Consider the following 23,703-nt stretch of genomic DNA (forward strand, 5'->3'; position numbering starts at 1 on the left):
AATATTTGGCGAGCTTCCATTCAGCGTATTCAGCTCCTGCTTGATCACTTCTTAAAGTTACTAAGGAGTCATTTCTAATGTACCTCGTTTGGACGTGAGTTCAGAGCTCAGCTTATCAAACCTAAACAAACATGATTCATTTGTTCCTCGAACAGATGAGCAGAGTGAAGAGCCGCTTCAGGCTGAAGTGCAGCCTGCGACTCTGCCTTCATGTCGGCCCAGTTGGAATCTGGAGGAGATCATGGTCAAGTGGCTGCTGGTTTGATTCTGTGTTGCCCACGCTGCTTACAAAGAATCAATATCGAATCAGGGAGGGTCGAGTTTCCAGATAAGGCCGCTCTGGCTATTCATCATAAGTCTGTAGCAACCTGATAGGTCAGAAGAAATTATATTCCAGCAGGAGCGGGGCCTCCTTATCTCTCCATAGCAGGGGAATAGGAGACATGCCGATCAATACCAGGCTGTTGTGTAGTACTTGCAATTATCAACAGCTGATTCTGTCCTCCCCCAGCTGCATCTTTTAATACCACATAATTACAAGTTTTGGGACAAAGCCTGGCGAGAGGGGATTACAGCTTTAGTCGAGTATCTGTGGATGAAATAGCTACAGAGGGAGGAAGAAGAGGATCACAGAGCCACGTCCAAACTGCTGCAAACCTCACAATGTAGAGATCTGACCTGATGATCTGTAGTTAAGAGTTTGATCAAAACAATTAACTAACCAAACACTAAACTTACAATAAAGACGTTTTATTTTAACTCCATGTTCTCCATGAACTGCAGCAGTTTACAAACTAAATCCAGGTGGTTTGAAGCTATAAAGGTCTCTGAACATCCCATAAAGGACTCAAAAGATTTCTTTCCCAGCATAGAGACATTTTCAGTCCACAATGGCGCCAAATTTGTGGGAGGTCGTAACAAATGAAGCAGGCGCTCCAACACCTCCGGTGGTATCCTGGCAGTAGCCTATCGCAGGCGGCTGAAGAGGCATCTAATGATGGACTGGAGGCGGAGGCAACAAGGAGAGCGCCGGTGCCTCGGTCCGGCCAGGGACTCTCACTTCCGACAAGCCAGGAGTGTGAGCTCGGATCTATCCGTGACCGGAGCGAAAGTTACGCGCGCACAGTTTGTTTTTACGCACTCTGTCTGAAAGATCTTTCGTCTTTTACGCAACGATAGTATATATTTTTTTAAACCCATGGACGCTGGACTTTACGCATTTTAGCCTGCCCAACTGTGGACAGATAACAGCTCCTTTCATCGACAAATTCAAGCTGTGGACATCCTTCTATCCTCAGCCCGCGAATTTAGATTACAAGAAATTCAGCCAAAAAAAAAAAAAAAAAGGAGCCAGAAATTTAGATCTTAACCAACTTCGAGATGCAGCCTGTGGAGAGAAAGTTTTATCCCTGAGACATTAACACAGAGGGGGTTCTGTTCGGACTCAACCAGGATGGAGCTGTTCGCAGTTGTGCGTAAAAGTCGCACCGGACAGGAAGTGAAGTGAACTAATTATTATCAAACCCCCATCCCTCATTTCCATATCTAGCGTGAGCTGGCTGGAGCGCAGCCAATCACCCAGCGAAGGGCAGCAAGAGTCGTAAAAGCATTCTCCTTTCCTTCCATCACAATCACACTGACATGCGCAATCTGCACACGGGCATCGACGGCAGCCTCGCTTCGCTTATTTCACGGAGTCCTCCGCCTCTGAAGGGTCCCAGTCGCTGCTCGTAGATGAGTCGGCGGAAGGCAGCAGCGAGTCGCACACAGAGAGCAACATGTCCCGCCGCAAGCAAGCCCAACCCAAGCACCTCGAGTCAGAGGAGGAGGCGACGCGGAGCGGACTCTTCTGCGCGAGCGGTAGGTGTCCCGCAGGCTTTTCAGCCACTTTACCTGCAGGAAGAAAACAAACAGAATAATAATAAGTTTAATTTAAAGCGTGTAGGTCTGAGCTGAATATGACCAGGTACAAGTTTAAAAATCATTAACTCGGCAAAGTAAAGAGTTAGTGTCATTGTTGTTTATTTTTTTATTTTTTTAATTATTGTAGTTTAAATGTGTTCAACCAAATGTTGGTTTAATCAGTAATTAAATCTTTAAAGTACAAGAACGAAATGTAATTTAAATTCGTGTTGAACGTTTTTTTTTATTTCATCAAAAATCTGATCCTGATTTGTATTATTTAATAAAGTCATTATGGACACAGGATCGAGCATAAAGCAGCAAACAATATCAACTTACAGAGCATGTGGGGACTCAAACCAAAACAGTTTTTTAAAAATATTTAATTTCATTCATTTGTAAGAGTTTAAGACGCAGAAATGGAGAACGGGCCTTTCATGAGCGACTGGACTGAATCAGCTCTCAAACAGAGATCAGTGTTTCTGAGGGATCTGCAGGTCTGGTTGGAGAGGATTCTGTTTGGACTCGAGGCCTTCTTGTCAACTTCAAAATGAACATTTAAATGATAATGATCAAAGAAATGGAGATGTAGAGGAAACAGTCTGAGATGAAAAGCTGGCCTGACATGAACGAGCTGTGGGGAGATAAACGTGATGTCACGCACGTGCACTTAAAGTTTATACAGTTTTATTATCAACCTCAGAACAAATGCTTTTATAAATAATTAAATTATTATACAAACTTTAGATTATTAGCTCTCAACATCCTTTACTTCTTAATCTTAGCATGTTTACTTTTAGTCTGTGAATTATTAGAATTATTTAACCGCCTTGTGTTCATTATTTGTGACTGTATCTCTCTTCTTCAACCTGTTTTATATATTCTAATATTATACATTAATTATATTTCATATATCTCATTTTCCCCTTCATCAAGTGCATGAAAAACTGATTGTTTTGAATCTTTGAATCACAGCAAACCGCTCAGCATGGAATCACATCCGGACAAATATCTGAACTTTGACTTTTTAAATAAAATTCTGGATTTTAAAATGGACGACGTTTGAAATGGGACGTGGTGCGCTCGAAATTCAGTGCAGAACTGAGAACATTGGTTTAAAACCTAAAACTCAAACAGGCAGTAAGATTTGAATTACATTGGTGTTATGTGTTTATTTATTAGTATCAGTTTTTCATTTGTTTATCATTTACGTCACCACGACGACCAGCAAGAGGCCTTTTATAAATCTGTTTCAGTTTCACGAATGATCTTGAATCAGCGCCGCTCGTTTTCCATTTCTAAGTTTTCTACATTTCTTGGTCAACTTGTCATTTTTGCGTCTTTTTCTCTTTGTTATTATTTGTGTTGTGGTTGTGTGGAGGTGTCGAGTGTGGAACAGGCCCTCCCTCAGCCTTGCAGCCGGGCTTGGGGTGGGAGGGGGGTGTGGGGGGCTCCTCCACACCACATTGAGCCTGCTGACTTAACCTTTGTCAGGCTCATCCTGCGAGGGGCAAGTGCTCCACGACGGGATCATAATACAATTAGTGCATCTGAAGCGCTGACCTCTGCAGCCGGAGGTCACGCGGAGAGTCAAAGAGGCAATGGCAGCGTGCTGAGGGTCTCTTTGCTTTTTTTTTTTTTTGTCTTTTCTCGTCTCTAACGCCAAACTACACAGAAAGACACAATCGTAAATCTGTTTTCTGCTCCCAACACCGAGGGTGAAGTCGCTCTGACATTTTAAAATAAATTCCTGTCAGATTTATTGTATTTGGAAATCCATCCACAGCCTCATATCAAAGCTGATCTTGTGGTTTGTTTTTGCTGGAAGTTGTCGTTGAAAACGTGCAGACAAACTCCTGAGCTTTAACAGTAGAAGTTTTTTTTGTCTTTTTTTTTGCGCTTGTGTTTGCTGAATCGCCCTGGTGATGTTCAGACCACCCACCATGTGAGCCAGCCACTCGGATTATTTACTGACCAGTTTGACTTTTAAAGAGATTTCCCTCTCTCCACTGTGGACACACACTTCATCTCTAAAACTGAAACAAACTGAAAATCATCATCTCTCATTTTTACATCATCTTAACTCCAATCTTGTGAGGCCTTCAAAAAAAAACAAAAAAACGTGTAACTTCTAAACTCAGAGATTTCACTTTGTGTGTTCGTCGGTGCTTGAGTTGCTGATGGGATTATAAATACACGGACGTCTCAGCCTGAGCGCACTTTGACTTCTTCTTTCAGCCAGGATTGGAGCACACACAGAAACACACAAAGCATGTTTACACACACACACAGTGGATGTGAGGGAGAACATGAACACACACGTTATTTCAACACACACACACACACACACACACGTCTGCGTTGTGTTTCTATCCCCATTTACTGTTTAAGATCAAACGTGCAGCACTTATGTAGGACACACACACACACACACACACACACACACACACAAGTACAATTTTCCATAAATACATGTCAATAAGTAAACGACAAAATGAAAAGCATAAATTATTGCTTCCTTGAAAATATAATTTTCTCATCTTAACCTCATTATTAACGGCTGTTTTTTTTAAATCTCCTTTTCACCGTTCCTTTGAAATTGCAGCAGGGAAGCCCAAGCGTTTGTTTAATTTACTATTGATTTCCCCCACTTTTTTTTCCATCTGGTATCGCTGGCTGTTTCCTAATGGGGCAAAGCCTGAACAGATGCAATGCTGAATCTAAAGAGTAGTTTTCCTTTATTCTTTCAGGACATGTGACGAATTCAGTGAAAGAGAAGAAAGGGAAACAGAGATGGGAGAAGATCTTAAACATCCAAATGATGAAATTAGAATTTATTCCACGTGTTGTTGGGAGATCTTTACAGAAACCACGAACAGACAAAGGCCAAAAAGGTTAGGACATGACAGCCATGTTAGTCACAGCAGGATGTTTTCTTCTTCTTCTGTTGTTTTAAAGTAGGGCCTCCATTGAAAAATGTGTTATCCATGTCTTGTTGTTCACTGATATTATTTATTCTTTATATTTTTAATTATGATTTAAACACAGAAGGGTGCAAAGTTACAGATTTTCATTCCAATGACAAAATAAAAAGTTTTTTTTTTTTTAATATGAAAAGATCGTGTTCTCATGTTTTAATATTTTTGGGACCTCTCAGAATCCGACTGAATTCCTCCCTCAGAAGTTGGTCCTGTTCACATCATTGGCTGCTTTATGTTGCTGATGCAGAATCTCAGTTGTGTTACTCTGCAAACAAGAATTTACAATTAGCAGTCGAAGAGTGATTAAAGAAATAAATCAACAACGTTTGTCCGGCTGCTTGGAGCACCGAACGTTTTTAATTGTCTGGTAAATATTCACACATCGGTCCGGTTGGACTTCAACGATACAGCGTGTATCAGCAGTGTTAAAGATGATGCATATTAACTGAAGTGTGCGATTGAACGAAACAAAAAGATCAATATTTTCTGTACTGAGTTTGATTATCTGTATGAATGCACGATGGAGAGGTCAGATAACTTCATTGAACTTTATTGATTTTGTTGTGAAAATAGTGTAAATGAAAACGAGCTGTGAGTTTGAAGCCTTTTGTCTTTACACTGTTCTGATGATGATTTCATGACACAAAATATAAATAAATGACACTCGACTTGCACACGTGGCCTCTGTAGCTACGTTACATTAGATGTAAATAAAGAACAATAACGGGTCATTATTGAACTTTAAATTTGGACTTCTTTTTAGTTTCCACTTTTAGCAGGGTAGAAATGACATGCTATCCAAACCCTGTCTGTGTTTAATACATGTATGTAGTCAAATAAATCTAAGAGGTTTAATTTAACACCAATTTATGAATTTATTTTTTTGCATTTTTCTTTAAAAAAAATTAATTAATTCTGCTTAATTTTGCACTTTACATTTCAACTTGTTGGGTATTTAAAGCTCACAGGGTTTAAAGAATGCTTTTCAACAAACTGTGGTCAGATTAATGGACTCTGTGCTGTGTGTTTAGATTAACTACAGTTAAAAAAAAAAAAAAAAAAAGGACATGTCTTCCTCATGAAATATCTGAACAGTATTTATTCGTTCTAAGTCTCTTTTTGGTGCTTTCAGACCTCATGGAGGGCACCGATGGAGGCAGCAGTGAGGAAACACACATCTGTGACAACTGCTGTGCTGAGTTCTTCACTTGGACTGAACTGAGTAAACACCAGAAGCTCTGTGCTGAGGACTCCTTGGTGTTGATCGTAAAAGACAGTAACAGTAGTCCAGTTCCAGAGGCATCGCCTGTCCGACCCTCTCCGGCTCCCAGTGTGGCGTCCATCGACTCGTCTGCAGCAGAGTCCACAGATGCCGGCTTTGAGTTGGGGGAGACGATGGCGAATGACAACGACAGTCTGGATAATTTAGAAGAAGGCATTGATCGGGATGAATCCATGGAGCATGAGCTTTGCCCACAGGACGAATACAACGTGCCCTCAAGCCCCCAGCCTCTCGATTCAGCCGAGTCTATTTCCCCCCAGATGTCGACTGCTGGCAGCTACGGCATGCCGAGTACCAACGTGACTCTAGAGATTCTCCACAGCACGAGGGTGGCTGTTGCCCAGTTCTCACAGGGGATCAACAGTTGTGGTACTGGAGGGAAGGCGGCCTCAGCTGCCATCCCGGTGATCCTGGAGCACCTGCTGGCTCTGCAGCAACAACAGGTCCACCAGCTGCAGCTCATCGAGCAGATCTGCAGCCAGGTCGCCGTCATGAACAGGCAACCAACGCAGGCGGCGTTAAACCCAGTGTCCAGGTCTCTGGCTCTGGCATGTAATCCTTTTTCTTCTCAAGGCATCATCCCTCCTCCCATTCTGCCTCTGTCAGGTACAATGCCCTCATCCTCCAATGGACAGGCTGCTGTTTCTATGTCCTCTGGCCTTGAAAAGTCACAAAGTCTCCAACCGCAAACTGTATCTGGACAATCCTCCTTCAGAGATGTAACATGCACCTCAGCCTCCTCAGAGAATTCCACCCCGACTCTCCCCAGCAGCAGCATCTCCACATTACTCCCTCCTTACACAGGCTCACACACCAGCAGCATTAGTGGGACTCAGACACTAAGCTCCTCCAGCCCCCTCCCGACGGGGCCGAGCAGCCTCCTCAGCTCATCCTCCAGCCTGCCATTTCTACCTCAGAGCCCTTCCAGCAGCGTCATCTTCCCCAATCCCTTGGCGAGCATCGCCGCCACAGCTAACGCACTTGACCCTCTTGCAGCCTTGATGAAGCACAGGAAAGGGAAACTGCCAAACGTGTCCTTTTTCGAAACGAAGCCCAGCCCAGAAGAGCCTTTCTTCAAGCATAAATGCCGATTCTGTGCCAAAGTGTTTGGCAGCGACAGTGCTCTGCAGATCCACCTGCGCTCCCATACAGGAGAGCGGCCCTTCAAATGCAACATCTGCGGCAATCGCTTCTCCACAAAAGGGAACTTAAAGGTACACTTCCAGAGACACAAAGAGAAGTATCCTCACGTCCAGATGAACCCCTACCCGGTGCCAGAATATCTAGACAATGTGCCAACAACTACTGGGATTCCCTACGGTATGACCATCCCTCCAGAAAAACCTGGCTCCTCGTGGCTTGATAGCAAACCTGTTGTAGCAACTTTACCAGTCTCTATGGGTCTTCCACTATCCTCCACTATTACGAGTACTGGAGGCTCAAATGACCCTGTAAGTGTAACTCCATCCGTTAAATCTCCCTTCCAGCCGTCTCCTTTTGAATGTCTATCTTTGTCGCCTAACCACAGAGGCAGTGAGGCTCATTTTTCTCCCGTTTCAGAGTCTGCGAGCTCGAACCGTGAGACAGAAGCATCCAATATTTTAAAATCAGAGGGGGTCCACTTGCCCCAAACCTGCTCCCTGAGACCAAGGGGCAACCAAGCAACAGACGCAATCAGCACTACGATCTCAGCTGTGGCCACCACACCCGAACCTGTCACCTCAGCATCCCCTCTCTCGAACTCTCCGCCCACCTCGATCCACTCAGACGAAATGAAAATCCCAACCCTGCTGGACTCTATGCAAGCGTCTGAAACCTCAAAGCTTCAGCAGCTGGTGGAGAACATTGACAAGAAGATCACAGACCCCAACCAGTGCGTCCTGTGTCACCGTGTCCTCAGCTGCCAGAGCGCGCTGAAGATGCACTACCGTATTCACACCGGGGAAAGGCCCTTCAAGTGCAAAGTTTGCGGCAGGGCTTTCACCACCAAAGGCAACTTGAAAGCTCACATTGGTGTTCACAGAGAGAACCCTCCGGTTCAGGTGCAACATTCCTGCCCTATCTGCCAGAAGAAGTTCACCAATGCTGTTGTCCTTCAGCAGCACATCCGCATGCACATGGTGGGGCACATTCCCGACTCTTCCCTCGTGGACAGGCTGCAGGACACGGACAGCGAATTCTCCATTAGCGAGAGAAACTTTGACAGTCTAAGCAGCAATAGCAACGAGCTCACTGATGATATTTCAATGGAGGAAGTCAATGAGGAAGAAGACGACGAGGTAGAAACCATGGAGGAAGGTTTGAACCCGTCGAAACCCTCGATCGCTGATTGGACTTCTCCGACAAAGTCTTCCGCGATCATCTCGAGCATCGCTGCTCTTGAGAATCAAATGAGGATGATTGACTGCACCGTAAACTGTACCAACTCTTTTGGTGTAAAATCTCTAACGAATGGTTTCGGTGATGACAGCAGTGTTAATTCATCTGAGAAACGGATGGGCCATTCCAGGACAAAAAGCCCAAATGGGTCGGAGTCCTCCTGTTCACCCCGTGCTTCTGCATCTCTGACTGAAAACAACTCAGAAGGCTCGACCACTAAATCCCCCGCTGAGAGCAAGAACAGGCCAGAATACCAAGAGGCTCTGGCTGCCTCAGTGAAGAGAGAGCAGTCTGAGTCTCCTACCTCTGCATCAGGAGCTGCAGCGGCCCAAGAGCTGCGAGGCATAGAGGCCGGTGAGCTGAGTGTGAAAGAGGAGACTCCTTATTGCATGTCATTCCAGCTGAGCCGAGAAAGAGGTCGGTTGGCATTTTTGAGTTTTCAAATAAAATATTGTTGCTTTCTTTAAACAATCGTCTAATATGGACTTTCTTTTTCAGCTGCAGGTCAAAGCATCCCCGGCTTGGTAACCAGCCCACTATCAGGCATGATAAAAACCGAGCTCAACGGTCATAGTCAACCAAACGCGTCGTCCGAAATGCAGCACCCGCTATTCAGCGTCCACATCCCTCCGACTTACGCACCAATCGGCAGCCCAGGAATGACCTCCCTGCTCGGCCCCGTTCATCCTCGACGAACGCCAAAGCAGCACAACTGCAATGCCTGCGGGAAGAACTTCTCGTCGGCCAGCGCCCTGCAGATCCACGAGCGCACACACACCGGAGAGAAACCGTTTGTGTGCTCCATCTGCGGGAGAGCGTTCACCACCAAAGGCAATCTGAAGGTAGATGAAGTTTCACTCTGCTGTGATCGCTGGATTTAAGATTTGCTGGCGCCTCCCAACGCTTGTAGAGTAATAAAGCACATTCACAAAAAAAAACAACAACCAGAAATTAAAGCAAGTTTGTCCTATGAATCAGTCCTAAAAACTAAAACCTTACAGAGCAGCTTATTCATCTCATAAGAAAACAAATTCACTTAAGCCCGGATGTGTTCATAATTGCTCCTATTTTTAATCCTTCCTCATAAGATCCACCACCATTTCATCATTTCCTGTTATTATTTTAGCAGCACTTGGGTCCTATGATTCATTGTAAAGGTATTTTATCTTCACCCGAACAAACCAAAAAAAAAAGCTCAAAGAGAGAGAGGGGATTCCCTTTGGACTTTTTCTTTGCAAGTCTGCTTTTAATCACAGCTTTTGTTAGTTTCAGCTATTTTGTCATTGATTAGTCATACCAATTATTTTTTTTATTAATCAAGTTCCTGTGTAATAATGTCATAAAACATTAAAGAAATCTAACTCCTAAAGCCCTTTCCAACAGGAAACAGGAAACAGGCCCACAACTTTTTTTTTCTCTCAGTTAAGTTTCACACAAGACTTAGAAAAGCTCATCTTTGTGTTTGTGAAGCTGGAACCATCATGTGCTTGGTAGTTTTGAAAAAAAAAAAAGGCGTCCATTGAATCTAAAATTGTATTTTCAATTTCCAGGTTCATATGGGAACTCACATGTGGAACAACGCACCAGCCAGGAGAGGCCGGCGGCTGTCGGTGGAGAACCCCATGGCCCTGCTGGGGGGAGAGGCGATGAAGTTTGGAGAAATGTTTCAGAAGGACCTGGCAGCCCGAGCCATGAACGTCGACCCTGGATTTTGGAACCGTTATGCGACAGCCATCGCCAATAGCCTGGCTTCGAAAAACAACGAGATCTCAGTGATACAGAACAGAGGCATCTCTCAGCTTCACCCTCTCACCGCAGGCATGGACCGGATGAGCACCGCGGGAAGTCCCATTACCAGTCGAACCAAGACAGGCATGGACCTGGGGAATAATAGACATTTTTCTATGCTGATTGACAACAGCAAAGACATTGGAATCAATTGAACAGAAGCTGGACGGTGACGTGTTACTTATGCAATCTATGATGGACGTTAAAGTATTTGTAAAACGCCTTGTTTGTTCTTATGTATTATATAGAGACTTAAAAAGACCTTTTTATCTATTGACAGAGAATAGAAGGGTATACACATTTTGTTGTTTTACTTCGCCATCATTTGTGAGTGTTTTTTTTTTTTTAAATCTATACATTAAATGTTTAACTTGTACCTGAAGATTCCTACGGTGCTTAGACGTATGGTTGCTCTGAAGAAGGGAACATATGTTCGAATCAATAATGCAAAGAGTCTGCTATCTCCCCTGGACAGCTGCCCAATGCTGCTGGTGCAAAGCACAAACTAGGCTCATAAATACCCACAACTATGAGTTGCCATGTTGTCATGTTATGTTGAGAAATTGTCTTCTTAAACAAGAGATGGACCGAATAAAACCTAGAACAATCTCTGTATATGTTTTAATTCATTACCTCTCTGTTGAAACACTGATCATAGCTTTCCAAATGTGTGAAAAAATATGTTTTAAATGAAAACAGCGCCACAGGAGATAATGGAGCGTGCACATTTTTTAACAAGAGATGTGCAATTGTCTGCTGTATGTAAAGTTGAAAGCTTCTGTGAGCACACTACACTGTGAGAATAAAATATTGATTATCTATTTTATTTATCTTTCATGCAGGAAACTGCTGCTTAAGGGGTAGGTGACATTAATTTACAGCACACTGCTTAAACAGCTTCGGAAAACATTTTCCATATTGAATAGTCTCAATGAGTAACATGATTAAATATTAAAAGAAATTACGATGAGATTTCTTTTGTTAAAAAAAAAGACCCTTGTACATTTACAGAACTATATCAGAGTAGATTAACACAATTAACTTTTTTTACTTTTAACATCACACCCTGGTAATTATCAGGGAATATCTGTTTTAAATCTGTTTTCATTTGTGTGGGGCCAATTTGTAGTTGTCCAATCTGTGCATATCGACACCATGTGCGATTCAACATACATTTACAAAATGCATTTTCATCAGAGTTTCACTGTTTAATTTCGTTAAAAATTAGACAACAAGCAAATTTCCCAAACAGTGACGAGACAGCGAGAACTTTATGTTAATTGTGCTGCCTTCAGGGACCCATGGAAATCGTAAACTTCATTTTGTGAAGTCAAATCAGAAACCTTCCGCCGCCGAGTTTAAAAGCAAATTACTTTGTTTTCAAAACAGGTTGTTATCCAGAGGGCTTAGCTTTAGTGTAAGTGTAAGAGACACTATCCGTAAATATGATGGAAGCTATCGAATATAATTTGTCCCATTCAGTCCAAAGCGTCAAAGTATTGTTTTTGGTCATAAGTCTCACATTTACAAGACTTTTTTTCCAGCAAGTGAACGCAGCACAAATGCCGACCGTTTTTTTTTAGGTGACGTCAGAATGTGTACTGCCCAGCCAAGATGGCTGACAGCATCCCGTTAAATCCGGTGCGGAAGAACTCGAAGAGGATCCCGTATTACAACTCTGCCAGACTTTCAAGGTAGGACGAGGGCGGTTTTATTTGGCTTTATGTGATGCCGCTTACTGAGGCAGCCGCCTGTCCGATATAATGACACATTCCTGCCTTGTTTTGCTGCCTGAGCTTCGTTTTCTGTGTGCGACTCTGTGTAGCTGTTAGCTTCTGTTGCTATTAGCGCATCTTCTCCCCTTCACTTGTGTTTGGCTTGATAACACCATGTTTCATACAACTTGAAATCCTTCTCATGGGTAATTTGTCTTCACTAATCTAATCCAGTATACCGGTAGCTTCTCTAAAAGCATTAGAATCACATATCTGCTCCCCCACCTTGATCTGCTCCCTTCATTTAACTTCCACCATCATCTGTGTAAACAACAACAACACACCTTTTTAAAAGTGTTTTGCATGCTGTAGCCATCCTTCACAAGCTTGTTCATTTTACAGACTGGACGAGGATGAGCTTTTAAAGCCTTGTCGTTCAGGAATGGACAGGAAGTGAACTAGTCCCATGACCAGGTACTTATAGAGCAAGTAGTAGGTTGTTTCTGTCTGCATGTGTTGTACTTGGTCACCTGCCACTTATATACATGACTGACATCATCAGATCATCACAGGTTATGATGGGGTTTATTGTCCTGATTTTTAAGCTCACATATAAAATGGGAGCACTTTTCTTAAACTCAATAATGCCATTCATGTGACTGCAGGTAATTGGACCCTGACCTCCTTGTGTAGGTCACACTGTTGTGTAAGCTAAACAGCAACAGGCCCTGGAGCTGGTAAAGCTGCAACAATAAAGCTGTTTTTTCCCACTGGAAACAGGAAACATTTGTTGGCACCCAATCACTGCGCTTTAAAGCCAGAGAACCTTTTTCTTTAACAAACCAGCCCACGACCCTCCTCCGCTCGGTTGTAGAGTTGAGTTATTATTGTGCAATCAGACGGAGGAGTTCCAGAGCAACAAACACAGCAGCTATTTGTGTGTGTGTGTGTGTGTGTGTGTGTGTGTGTGTGTGAGTGTGTGTGTGTGTGTGAACAAAGAACAACTACAGCAGAGAAAAGTCTCTGGTGATTCTCGCGCATCCTCGAGCAGAGCTGCTGAGGATGAAGGTGCACGACTTGTTGGTTTCAAACTACATCCATCACCAATGCCTGTAAATATCCTGAATCCAAACACTTTTTTTTTTTAAAGCCATCAACTCGGATCTCTGCTAACATGCTGAAAGGATGGAGGTCAAGCCCTCCTCCATACGAGGGAACCGTTGTCCCTCTTCGGTCCTGAAGCTGAAGGGAGTCTCTGGCAGTAACAGGAGACTCTGGATGTCTCGCCCATCCTCTCTTGAGGAGCGTAACACAGAGAAGCAGTGTGCGTGTGTTCATTAGATGACACTCGGTGATGTGCACAAGTCTCAGCTCTCATGCTGCCTGTGCTCCAGAGATTCATGAATTAACTTTTGATTTTTTTCGAGCCTAAAAATTGTGATTTTAAAATGCAGGCTGTTTAAAATCTTTCTAGAATTATCTATTATGCAAGCAGCTGAATCCAAAACTCCATCCAGCTTCATCATCAGTAAATATTCACTGCAGCACAAACTCTGCACGTCTGCGTGCTTCAGTTAATTCCACCTCACCTGTTGTTGAGGATCAGCAGATGAAACCAAGGTGTTATTTTTAATCATTGTGAAAACATTCATCAGCAGATCTTCACACCTGCAGGTTTCACTTCCTCAGACTCTCACACAACCAGCTTTAAAGAGTCATCCTGCACAGTGTTAATGATGTGATAGAACATTCCTGGACTGTGATTCTCTGTGTTTCATGATGGAGTTGGTTTGACACAACACGTTATAGCTATTTCTTGTTAAAGGTTTATTGTTGGGATTTGTGTGACTTTATTTAGAGAGAGATCAGTGGAAAGAGTCGGAGAGAGAAAGTAGCCACAGGTCGGACATGAACCCCGGCACTCGGGCTGTTCAATCTTAACCAAAATAGACATTTAAGATCTGGACAATAAATGAGACATTTTATGTACAGCACACTTTCCATTTGAAGTAAACCTCGAAGTGCTAACATTTGGAATAAGGAGCATCTAATCAAATCCTGTAAAGTCATCTTTAATAAGCTCTCTAATAAGTGTCAGTGAGCTCCTCGTCTGTCCCTGCAGCCTGAAAATGAGCTCACAGGAAGTTGAATAGTTTCAGTTTGTCAGGTGTGGCGTCATGTAGTTTCATTCCAGCAGAAGGATTTGACACCTGTGTGTTTTGTTCATCTGGCTGGAGTTTTGACCTTATGAAGAGTGTGTGTGCGTGTGTGTGTGTGTGTGTGTGCGTGTGCGCGTGTGCGTGTGCGTGTGCGTGTGTGTGTGTGTGTGTGTGTGTGTGTGTGTGTGCGTGTGTGTGTACGTTCTTCCTGTACGGCTGCAGACTGTCGTGATCCTTTGATCCAAAGCACAGCGTCCCTCTGGACTCCGTCTGTCCCGGTTCCTCTGTATGTGACTGTCCTCTGTCCTGACAGATACTCTGTAGAAGATGAGTCCTCTAACTTGGACGAGATGCCTCTGATGATGTCGGAGGAGGGCTTCGAGAATGAGGAGAGCGACTACCAGACGCTGCCCCGGGCGCGAGTCAACCAGCGGCACCGAGGCCTCGGCTGGTTCCTGTGCGGCGGCTGGAAAGTCCTCTGTGGCAGGTACGACGCCGCCACCACCGCCGCCGCCTGGCTTCTCCTTTAACTGACCTGTGTGTGACGAACCGTGTCCTCGTCTCGTGCAGCTGCTCCGTATCGTTTTAAAAGGCGTGCTATCAAGGTTTTAAAAAAGTGTGACAGCCTTCAGACGTGCAGCGGAGGATTTCAGTTACTGTTCCCGACTAAACTGCTGTGAAAGTTGTCGGTGTTTAGTCGTTCTGTAAACGTGTATAAGCGTGCGGCCCGTGATGATCAGTTTGGCTTTCAAACGCTCCGGTAGCTGTGCATGAAGTGCAAAGAGAGGATAAGGGCATGTGTTTTTTTGTTTTTTTTTGGTCGATGCGCACCATCAGCCCAAAAAGATTTTCAGGTGGAACAGAACGACGAGGTTTATCCAGCTGATGATTAATTTGACAGGTTTTTCGCCCTCTAAAAGACGCCGCTGTCTGTTTACGTACGAACAATACAATGCAACGTTTATTAGCAAATGTTTGTGCACCCCCCCCCCCCTCCCCACCCCCATAAAATAAAAAAAAGCAACTGATTGATGCACGAATCTCATTGACTGGTTTCTGTGCTGTTTTGTCTTTAGTGGTGCGTCTCCAGTTAAAGCTGCATATTGATCCCCCCCCCCTTCCCCCCTCTCCCCCCCACTAATGAACAAATCGGATTTTTCACAGCTGACCAGTTTGATGCTTTCCAGTAATTTTATGTGTGCTTAGTGTGGGATTATAAAACACAAATAATTCACACTGAATAATCCCCCGACTGTTCAAATGGCATATTATTTGAATAGCATTCATTTGCTTAAATAATCGCTCTTATGAAAGTGGACCGGGAGTGCACAGGGGACCGAGGACACGGAGCGCCAACACAAACAAGACTTTCACCAAAGTTGATTTATTTAGCTTCGTGTTTTGCCAACTTGCTTAAAAAGTGGAAAAGCCAAGTCGATCAGCATGACGGTATACACCATGGCGTCCCCCCCTCCCTGAGGTGCCAGTTCAGGTCCCGTCACGCTGCTCCCGTCGTGATTCGTCCCCACACTACAACCTCTGTTTGCTTTTGATATCAGATATGGTTGATAAGCACCAATGTAGTCATTAGCAGGTTGATGGAAAGTCAAATACTTTCTAAAAAAAAAAAAAAAGTATATTTTAATCTATGACTCGTCTCCTCCTTCCTCTCTGTGATCAAACGCTGTACAAAGGAAAGTGTTCACAAACAGCTCTCTCTCTCTCTCTCTCTGTCTCTCTCTGTCTCTCTGTCTCTCTCTCTCTCTCTGTCTCTCTGTCTCTCTCTCTCTCTCTCTCTCTCTCTGTCTCTCTGTCTCTCTCTCTCTCTCTCTGTCTCTCTGTCTCTCTCTCTCTGTCTCTCTCTCTCTCTCTGTCTCTCTCTCTCTGTCTCTCTCTCTCTGTCTCTCTCTCTCTCTCTGTCTCTCTCTCTCTGTCTCTCTCTCTCTCTCTGTCTCTCTCTCTCTCTGTCTCTCTCTCTCTCTCTGTCTCTCTCTCTCTGTCTCTCTCTCTCTGTCTCTCTCTCTGTCTCTCTCTCTCTCTCTGTCTCTCTCTCTCTCTCTGTCTCTCTCTCTCTGTCTCTCTCTCTCTCTCTCTCGTTTCAATATTTGCAGTGGACATTTTTGCTTCTACACACCGTGACGTTTCTAAATCAGAGAAACGGAGTGTAAGTGATGTTAAAGTGTGTTTTTACGTCTCTTCCCTCCTGTCAGCTGCTGCGACTGTCTGGCACACGCGTGTCGGAGGAAGAAGGAGCTGAAGGCCAGGACGGTGTGGCTCGGCTGTCCGGAGAAATGTGAGGAGAAGTACCCCAAAAACGCCATCAAGAACCAGAAGTACAACATCTTCACCTTCGTGCCCGGGGTGGGTGAGCGTTCACGCAGCTATCCATGTGTCTAAGTCAGGACGTTGTCCTCGTGCTCACACACTCTTAAACAGCTGTGTGTGTGTGTGTGTGTGTGTGAAGGCAAACAGCCACATTTTTTCTGCAGAAAGTCGGAGTGAGCTCTTTGAAGGCAGCAGGATTTTATCAGGAGAATTCACCTCGAGCGACGCCCGCTTCTGTGCACATAATGAATCAGCTGCAGGATGTTCTCCGACGCTCTTTTGATGATTCTGTTGTGATTCTGTTGAACTGCACGTACAGTTGAAATAAAAGCAAATTGTCTCATTGTGGACTCTGTGTCTTCGGACTTCAGGGCCAGTCCTCCTGAAGTTATCTAGAACGTTTGAGGATGCGTTTCCCGACGCAGAAAGAGAAAAGTGGTAATTTTGAGAGATGATTCCAGCTGTGAGTGACTTTTATAACCACCACATTCCTCCAGCTGAAACACGTAGCGTGTGCTGGATCTCACTGCTAACTGCTCCTTCTTTAAGTTAAGGCTTTCTAACTGCAGGGGATCCATCAGACTAACGGATTAAAAAAGCCAGAAGGTTCCTTGATTAAGCAGGCTGCCTTTGGCCCAGGCTATAAAATGTCAACTGTCTATTAGAGAAGTAGATATTCCCGTGGACGGCGAGCCAAACGGCTGTTTTCTCCCTTTACTTTGAATTATTAAATACACACAAATTGACTTTAGCAGTGTGATTTTTTTCCCTAAAGGTCAGCGGGTTCATTAACTGCAGAGCGTCGGCCATTGATCCTTTTGTCTCTGATAATCTGTGACTCGACGCGAGGCTCTCATTATTGCACACATTATTCAAAATGTGACCTTAGATGAATGAGAGCGCTGAAGCCGCTGACGGATGCTCCATTAGCCCGCGAGCCGTCAGGAAGTCACAGGTGGCACTTAGGGGCCGTGTGATTGAGGAAAGTTGGCCTGTTTTCGTTTGATCTTCAGAGCAGCGTTAGAACCTCGTTACCGTGGAAACGGCTGCCCGAAAGAGAGCCTTTCTGAGCGGCAACTTAACAGCACTAACGCGCGCGTCTTAACATCATCTCGTCCAGTTCTTCATCCAGCTTTTTTTTTCTTTTGCGGGCGGGGGCGGCTCGGCTCTCGTCATGTGACCTCACTGAATCCTTTTCTCCCCTCAGGTTCTCTACCAGCAGTTCAAGTTCTTCCTCAATCTCTACTTCCTGGTGGTGGCCTGCTCCCAGTTTGTGCCGTCACTGAAGATCGGATACTTGTACACGTACTGGGCACCGCTGGTAAATCCACGTTGGGATTATTTTATTTTTTTTAATCCAGGTTTCGGTCATTCTGAGCACCAAAAAAAAAGCAGCTATTGTTGAGTGACAAATATTTTCTTGTTTCTCATTTTAAGTGTTTTTTTCTAGTTGAGATGGTCGCGGTTGGTTCATGATGTTTCGGGGCGTTGTTATACCGACAACTTCAACATGTCGCTGTAAAAAAAGAAAAGAGTAATTTCAGTAGTCAGATCTTTGGCAGCAGCTTATGGACACTTCTCTGTTTTAGAGATGAGGTTGAAGTTCCTATTCAACAGTAAACGTGTCATGCATGGCCGTGGTTGGAGGGATCTGAGTTTGCGTCCTCTTCTGTCACACAGGGTTTCGTCATGGCCGTCACCATGGTGCGGGAGGCCGTGGATGAAGTGCGACGCTACCAACGGGACAAAGAGATGAACTCTCAGCTCTACAGCAAGCTGACGGTGCGAGGTCAGTGACCAGCCTGAACCAGGTCAAAGAGAGCGACCCCCCCCCCCCCCCATTGGCCCGCTGTCTGCCATCTTTAACATTACTGCCGACGTAGCTTCATCACTCCCTCTGCACAATACAGTCGATATGCCTGCAATGATCAGGGTTCTCAGAGAAGCTTCAAAGGTCCCATATTCAGCTTTTTCTGCTTTTACATGCTCGTCAGTGTCCCAGGTGTCTCGTGCATGATCAGAAACATCAATGTGCACAAATTTAAAGTTGTCGAACAAAAAGCTGCTCCGGCCAAAAGAGAGATCTTCGTCGTTTATTCAAATTCACAGGTCGGCAAATACTGACTCCAGTCTGCTGGCAACTTTTTGAATATTGAAAAGGAGTTTTTTTTTTCCCCTCGTGTTAGATTTTGACGAGTACGATATGTAGGTTTAACCCTGGTGCTGGTTCACAGTGGTGGTGCAGACGACGGGCTCTTTGTGGGCACAGATTGAAAACAGAAGGGGATTACATGATCAGGCAGGACGTAATCAATCTGTGAGGAGGTGAGAGAGAGACGAGCCACAGCACAGAGTGGATTGTGGTTTTAAGAGTCGGGGTCGTTTTCAAGGGGCCAGAAATCAATACTTGTCTTTTATTTCTTCGGTTTTAGAGAAGAAGAAAAAACAACACGGCAGCGTGTGCTTAAACATTCAAATTTGAAGGGCGACGTGAGCGCAGGTTTTCTGTCCGTGTGTCATAAAGCTGCGTTTATCCCCCTCAGGTAAAATCCAAGTGAAGAGTTCGGACATACAAGTCGGGGACCTGATCATCGTGGAGAAGGTAACGCTGAGCTGTTTCTGGAGGGGTCGCTCCGTCACCCCTCGGGGTCCAGGCGCCGACCTTCTTCATTTATTCATGCATCAGTGCTGGATGACATGTCGCTGTAGTTCACTCTTGTTTTTCTTTGTGTAGAACCAGCGGATTCCTGCAGACATGATCTTCCTGAGGACTTCAGAGAAAACAGGTGAGCAAGTTGAAGGTCGGCGCTGAAAAAACAAAAACAAAAAAACAAATCCTCCTGGAGGCCTTCGCATGTTTCCAGCTGAACTCGTGGCCCTTTGAACAAACTGTGTCAAGATCATTCAGGTCCCCCCCCCCCGCCCCCCGCACTTCCTGTCCCTTGACATCATCGGATCGAGGCGGCCTGTGATTCATATGATTTATGCCACATTCTCCTGTTGACTGACGACGCAGATTCCAATTAATCAATGAGCTGCATCAGATCTTTCCGGCTCTTTTCTTTTTTTCTTTTCTTTTTTTTTCTCTCCTGAGGGGCATCGGGGAGGAAACGTTCAGAGGACATCATTTCCATCAATCATCCACGTGCCAATACGTTTGGCAGGGAGTTGTTGATGTCTTTGTGCCTCCAACACACACACACACACTAACACGTCTCTGTCTTTACTTTGTCTTTCACACACACACACACACACACACACACACACACACACACACACATCTCAGTGATGTTATGTGCGGAGCTGAAGTGCCATCGCAGCTGAAGGAAAGCATGAATCATCCTCCTTGCGTTAATGTTTTCCATCATAGTTAACCCTCCAGGGACGCTTTACGGCTGACCTCTGACCTCTCTGTCAGATCGTTGCTCTCATCCATCAGTTTCCTGTGTAATATTACCTCCGATCAATACGGGTCACCACCGCTCAACGTTTAGCGGAGCTCACGTTCTCCACGGCAGCGGCTGCATCAGCGCTCTGCTGCTCCGCCACTTTGTTACGGTTCCTTTTTATTTTATTGAAGGTGTCGAAGATGATCTGTCGTGTTAGCGTAGCTCTCTCTTCACGACAACAGACAACGCCCGAAGAACTGTAATGTGCAGGTGAAAGTGTTTTTGACCGTCTGCCTGGACGTCTAAAGAGATCTGCACGAGGTAACGTGTGTTCATGTGCGTCCCTGAACGGCGTCGTAGCGAAATCAAAAACACTGAACGTCAGTCTCCTTTTCACCTCCTTAGCTCTGCATCAAATCGATAATCATTTATTTATCAAAAACGTGAAATCAGGAAATGATGAAATCTTTAATAAGCTGCCTTTGCTGCTGATCTGTGAATCTAAAAAGAACATTTCAGAGAAGTCGAGTGTTTGTCGGCTGCTCTGTGAACTTTTCTCTCCTCTCCGTCAGGCTCCTGTTTCATCAGAACGGACCAGCTGGACGGAGAGACGGACTGGAAGCTGAAGGTTGCAGTCGGCTGCACACAAAGGCTTCCAGCAGTCGGGGTAAGAGAATCTGCACGATCGAATTAAGTCCTCCGACAGCACGGATGAAACCACCTGAAGCTGCGTCATGTGATTGGAGGAATTGTGTTTTAGTCATGGCGTCCATATTGGATTTCAAGAGGACTGGTGTTAGGAAGAGTTGTCTTATGACGGCTAACTCGGTCTCTCGTTTTATGTCGGTTTGGTTCGTGGTCAGCGGTCGCTTGATGCGTCTCTGAGCCGTCTTCTTCTTCTTCTTCTTCTTCTTCTTCTGTGAAATGCGGCAGCGGGAATTTTACCCTCCGGTGGGGGTTTGAGTAAAATAATCCAGCCTGCTCTGCGCGTGTTCTCACCAGGAGAACACGATCTGAGCATGACTGAGGCGCTGCAGAGGCCGTCTGCCTGAATAATTTAATATTCACAATCAGTTTGGTTTCACTCGAGGGCGAGACGTCGGTCCTTCACGGTCGTCGGTGTTGTGATTGGCACTTTCAAATGATAATCCTCTAACAACAACAAAGATTTATTTATTTTAAAACAAAAGCAAGAAGGCCACATTTGTCTCTCCCTGAAAAAAAAAAGCTGCAGAGAAAGAATGAAACAAAGCTGTGAAGAAACTTTCATCTTTTCATCATCAAATCTTTCTGTGAAACTTTAATTTCCTCCTTAAATAAAAATGATATTTAAGGTGAATAAAACAGTTCATGGTCTCTCGTTTTGTCTTCTCATCAGGATCTCTTCTCCATCAGCGCCTACGTCTACGCCCAGAAGCCTCAGCTGGACATCCACAGTTTCGAGGGGACCTTCACGCGGGTACAGTAGCTCGTTGACATATTTATAAGCTGTTAAACGAGTCTCAAACACCTGCTGATTTTTCTTCTCCGGCAGCTGGATTGACACAAAAAGATGTGTATCAGCGCAGTGCGTTGACAAGCGGCAACAATGAGGGCTTGTGTGTCCGTCCCGGAGCCCGTTGTTATCTCCAGCAGGCGTACCTCTTACATCACAGGCAGGTTCTCGCTGCTCCAGCTCCGTCCATCGTTGCTCAGTGATTTTTTTTTTTTTCCTTTTTCTTTCTTTTTTTTTTTTTATTAATAGCAGATTAGCGCAGCCCCCACAGAGAGGAGAGCTCCGGTACAAAGGGAGGCTTTGTGGCCCGTCTTCACTCTTGGCCACACACCAGGCTTAGTGAGGGAGCACTTCCTCCGCTCATTCATCCTCCGCGGCCTTCCTTTGCATAGCGTGTGCTTTTAGTCCGAGCAGGATGGGAAAAAAAAAATGTGTTCCCACAGATCCGCAGCAAATGAACTTACCTATTTATGAGGAGGGGGGGGGGTTTCTTCTTCCTCGGGGACGGATATGGTGGCTTTGTTTCTGCCGTCCTGAGTCGAGACCCTGAGCAGTTATGAACACCGTCAGTTTGATGCCAATGTCAGCGCAGTCAAGCTTTCCGCAAGCTGCCATTTATTTTTCATGCACCTCTTCCCATGTTTGAGTGCACTGCCAGGATGTGGCTGCTTAGGTATCATAATTATCATATCAGAGAGGCAATTTGAGCCGAAACTGGAGCCTTGACTTTGCACTCCTGACTCGAGCCATTTTCAGCTCTGGTCTTTATTTAAGAGAGGGGTAAAACGGGCAGGGTGAAACAAGAGGCTCTCCGGGGGCTTATTTATCTCTGAAATCTCATCTATGTGCACTCTCTATACTGTTCTTTAAAAAGGAGACTCTATCGCCATGCCAAATCTCGAGCAGGTATTGATGAAGGGACGACTGTATTGCTTCAGTCTGCACTATACTGTGTCGGGTGCTCGTGAGAATTAATCACACAGCAGAACCAAAGAGCTGGATTCACTCTGAGCCGAGCTCGGGTTCCTCGGCTCTGAGCGGCACAGATCTTTGTTTTCATGGAGATTCTTGATCACCTTGTTTCTCCCAAAACAGTCAAAGTCTCAAAATAAATCTTTTTTTTTTGTGTGTGTGAAAGTTTTAGTTTTTCTAAAAAGAATTTGAGGATTTGAAAACAGCAAAAATTGTGAATGTGTTTCATTGATCAATTCTGTGACACATACAAAGGTTATTACTCATACATGTATTTCCTCAGACGTCGGTGCAATGACTGAAATAAATCAGAATAAAAATAAACCGACCGCTTACAGAAACTTGTATCAGGGACGCTCACGTTTTAAGAGTGTTTTGAGGAGTTAATCAGCTTACATGTGTAGAAAATAATGTTTATTTTAATGCTGTTTTAATTTGAGGTCCCATATTTGAAGTTAAGCTCAATATCAAACCTCTTTAGTCTTAAAGGTCACATAACCTCCTCCTTAAAAACCAGGTTAAATAAGTCTCCCTGCTCAGAACAGGCTGTTTCTGTGTCTGTAGCTTTAAATATGTAAATGAGCTGTGTCTGACCACGCCCCCTCTCTGGAAGGGCTCAGGTGTACTCGCTGCTTTCTCGCTCCATGTCCTATTGTTTACGGTGAGAAGGCAGACTCAGAGGGCAGAACAAACACCTAGCTGTGGGAGTGTCACCCACCTGGGGGAGGGGCTACTGCTCTTTGTGATGTCATGAAGGGAAAACCTCCAAACAGCCTGTTTGAGCACACTTTTTCTGAAAAGTGGAGCAGGCAGAAGACGGAGAGGATGAACTTTTCTCATCACTGGGGGGTTTATAGACACATTAAAGTTAGAGAAACATGGTGAGATGTGTTTTTTATGATATGTGACCTGATGAGTTCTCGCTCGTGTCCTGCAGGAAGACGCAGATCCTCAGATCCACGAGAGCCTCAGCATTGAGAACACTCTTTGGGCCAGCACAGTCGTTGCATCTGGTGAGTTTAAAACAACTTTCCTTCCAAACCTGAAAAGAGATTTAACATTTTCAAACAGCCTTTTGCCAATCATATACAGACAGCTGTATTATTGTCATGAATAGGTTTCATGCACAATATTAATAATCTCTACGCTTCTTCTTCAGTCTCAAACATTTGTTGACACCACTCCCCGAGTAAAGAGGGAATGTGTGTAACCTCGGCGACCCCGGTTCAAGTGCAGAGACCAGAGGCCTCTGTTTGAGTTTCCTCTCCTCTTAAAAACATAGAGGCGTGAAAGGGATCTGAATGCAGCAGTGACAA

At 44.7% G+C, this 23,703-nt stretch overlaps 2 protein-coding genes across 3 annotated transcripts in view; both read left to right on the forward strand.

The window, feature by feature from the left end:
- The first annotated feature begins 581 nt into the window (after positions 1-581).
- Positions 582-10,945, forward strand: sall3b (spalt-like transcription factor 3b). The gene is made up of 4 exons (XM_079368633.1): positions 582-1,860; positions 6,016-8,961; positions 9,043-9,386; positions 10,095-10,945. The coding sequence occupies exons 1-4, from the start codon at positions 1,779-1,781 to the stop codon at positions 10,485-10,487; spliced, it is 3,765 nt and encodes a 1,254-aa protein (XP_079224759.1). The 5' UTR covers positions 582-1,778; the 3' UTR covers positions 10,488-10,945.
- Positions 10,946-11,909: 964 nt separating this feature from the next.
- Positions 11,910-23,703, forward strand: part of atp9b (ATPase phospholipid transporting 9B) — a 30,908-nt gene continuing 19,114 nt past the window's right edge. Inside the window, exons 1-11 of one of the 2 annotated variants that reach the window (XM_079367503.1) lie at positions 11,941-12,026; positions 12,450-12,521; positions 14,520-14,693; positions 16,417-16,567; positions 17,739-17,852; positions 18,212-18,320; positions 19,075-19,133; positions 19,266-19,317; positions 20,493-20,587; positions 21,299-21,379; positions 23,325-23,400. In XM_079367503.1, the coding sequence (XP_079223629.1) occupies positions 12,514-12,521; positions 14,520-14,693; positions 16,417-16,567; positions 17,739-17,852; positions 18,212-18,320; positions 19,075-19,133; positions 19,266-19,317; positions 20,493-20,587; positions 21,299-21,379; positions 23,325-23,400 (919 nt within the window). In that variant the 5' untranslated portion in view covers positions 11,941-12,026; positions 12,450-12,513. Of the gene's footprint in view, positions 12,027-12,449; positions 12,522-14,519; positions 14,694-16,416; positions 16,568-17,738; positions 17,853-18,211; positions 18,321-19,074; positions 19,134-19,265; positions 19,318-20,492; positions 20,588-21,298; positions 21,380-23,324; positions 23,401-23,703 lie in introns of both variants that reach the window. The other variant, XM_079367502.1, reaches the window with a different exon arrangement.

This window comes from Symphodus melops, assembly GCF_947650265.1.
Source record: "Symphodus melops genome assembly, chromosome: 18".
Classification (NCBI taxonomy): domain Eukaryota; kingdom Metazoa; phylum Chordata; class Actinopteri; order Labriformes; family Labridae; genus Symphodus; species Symphodus melops.

Coding starts and splice junctions, on each gene's coding strand:
- sall3b (XM_079368633.1), top strand. CDS start 1,779: ATGTCCCGCCGCAAGCAAGCCCAACCCAAGCACCTCGAGTCAGAGGAG. Junction 1,861..6,015: donor CGGACTCTTCTGCGCGAGCG/GTAGGTGTCCCG, acceptor TGGTGCTTTCAG/ACCTCATGGAGGGCACCGAT. Junction 9,387..10,094: donor CCACCAAAGGCAATCTGAAG/GTAGATGAAGTT, acceptor TTCAATTTCCAG/GTTCATATGGGAACTCACAT.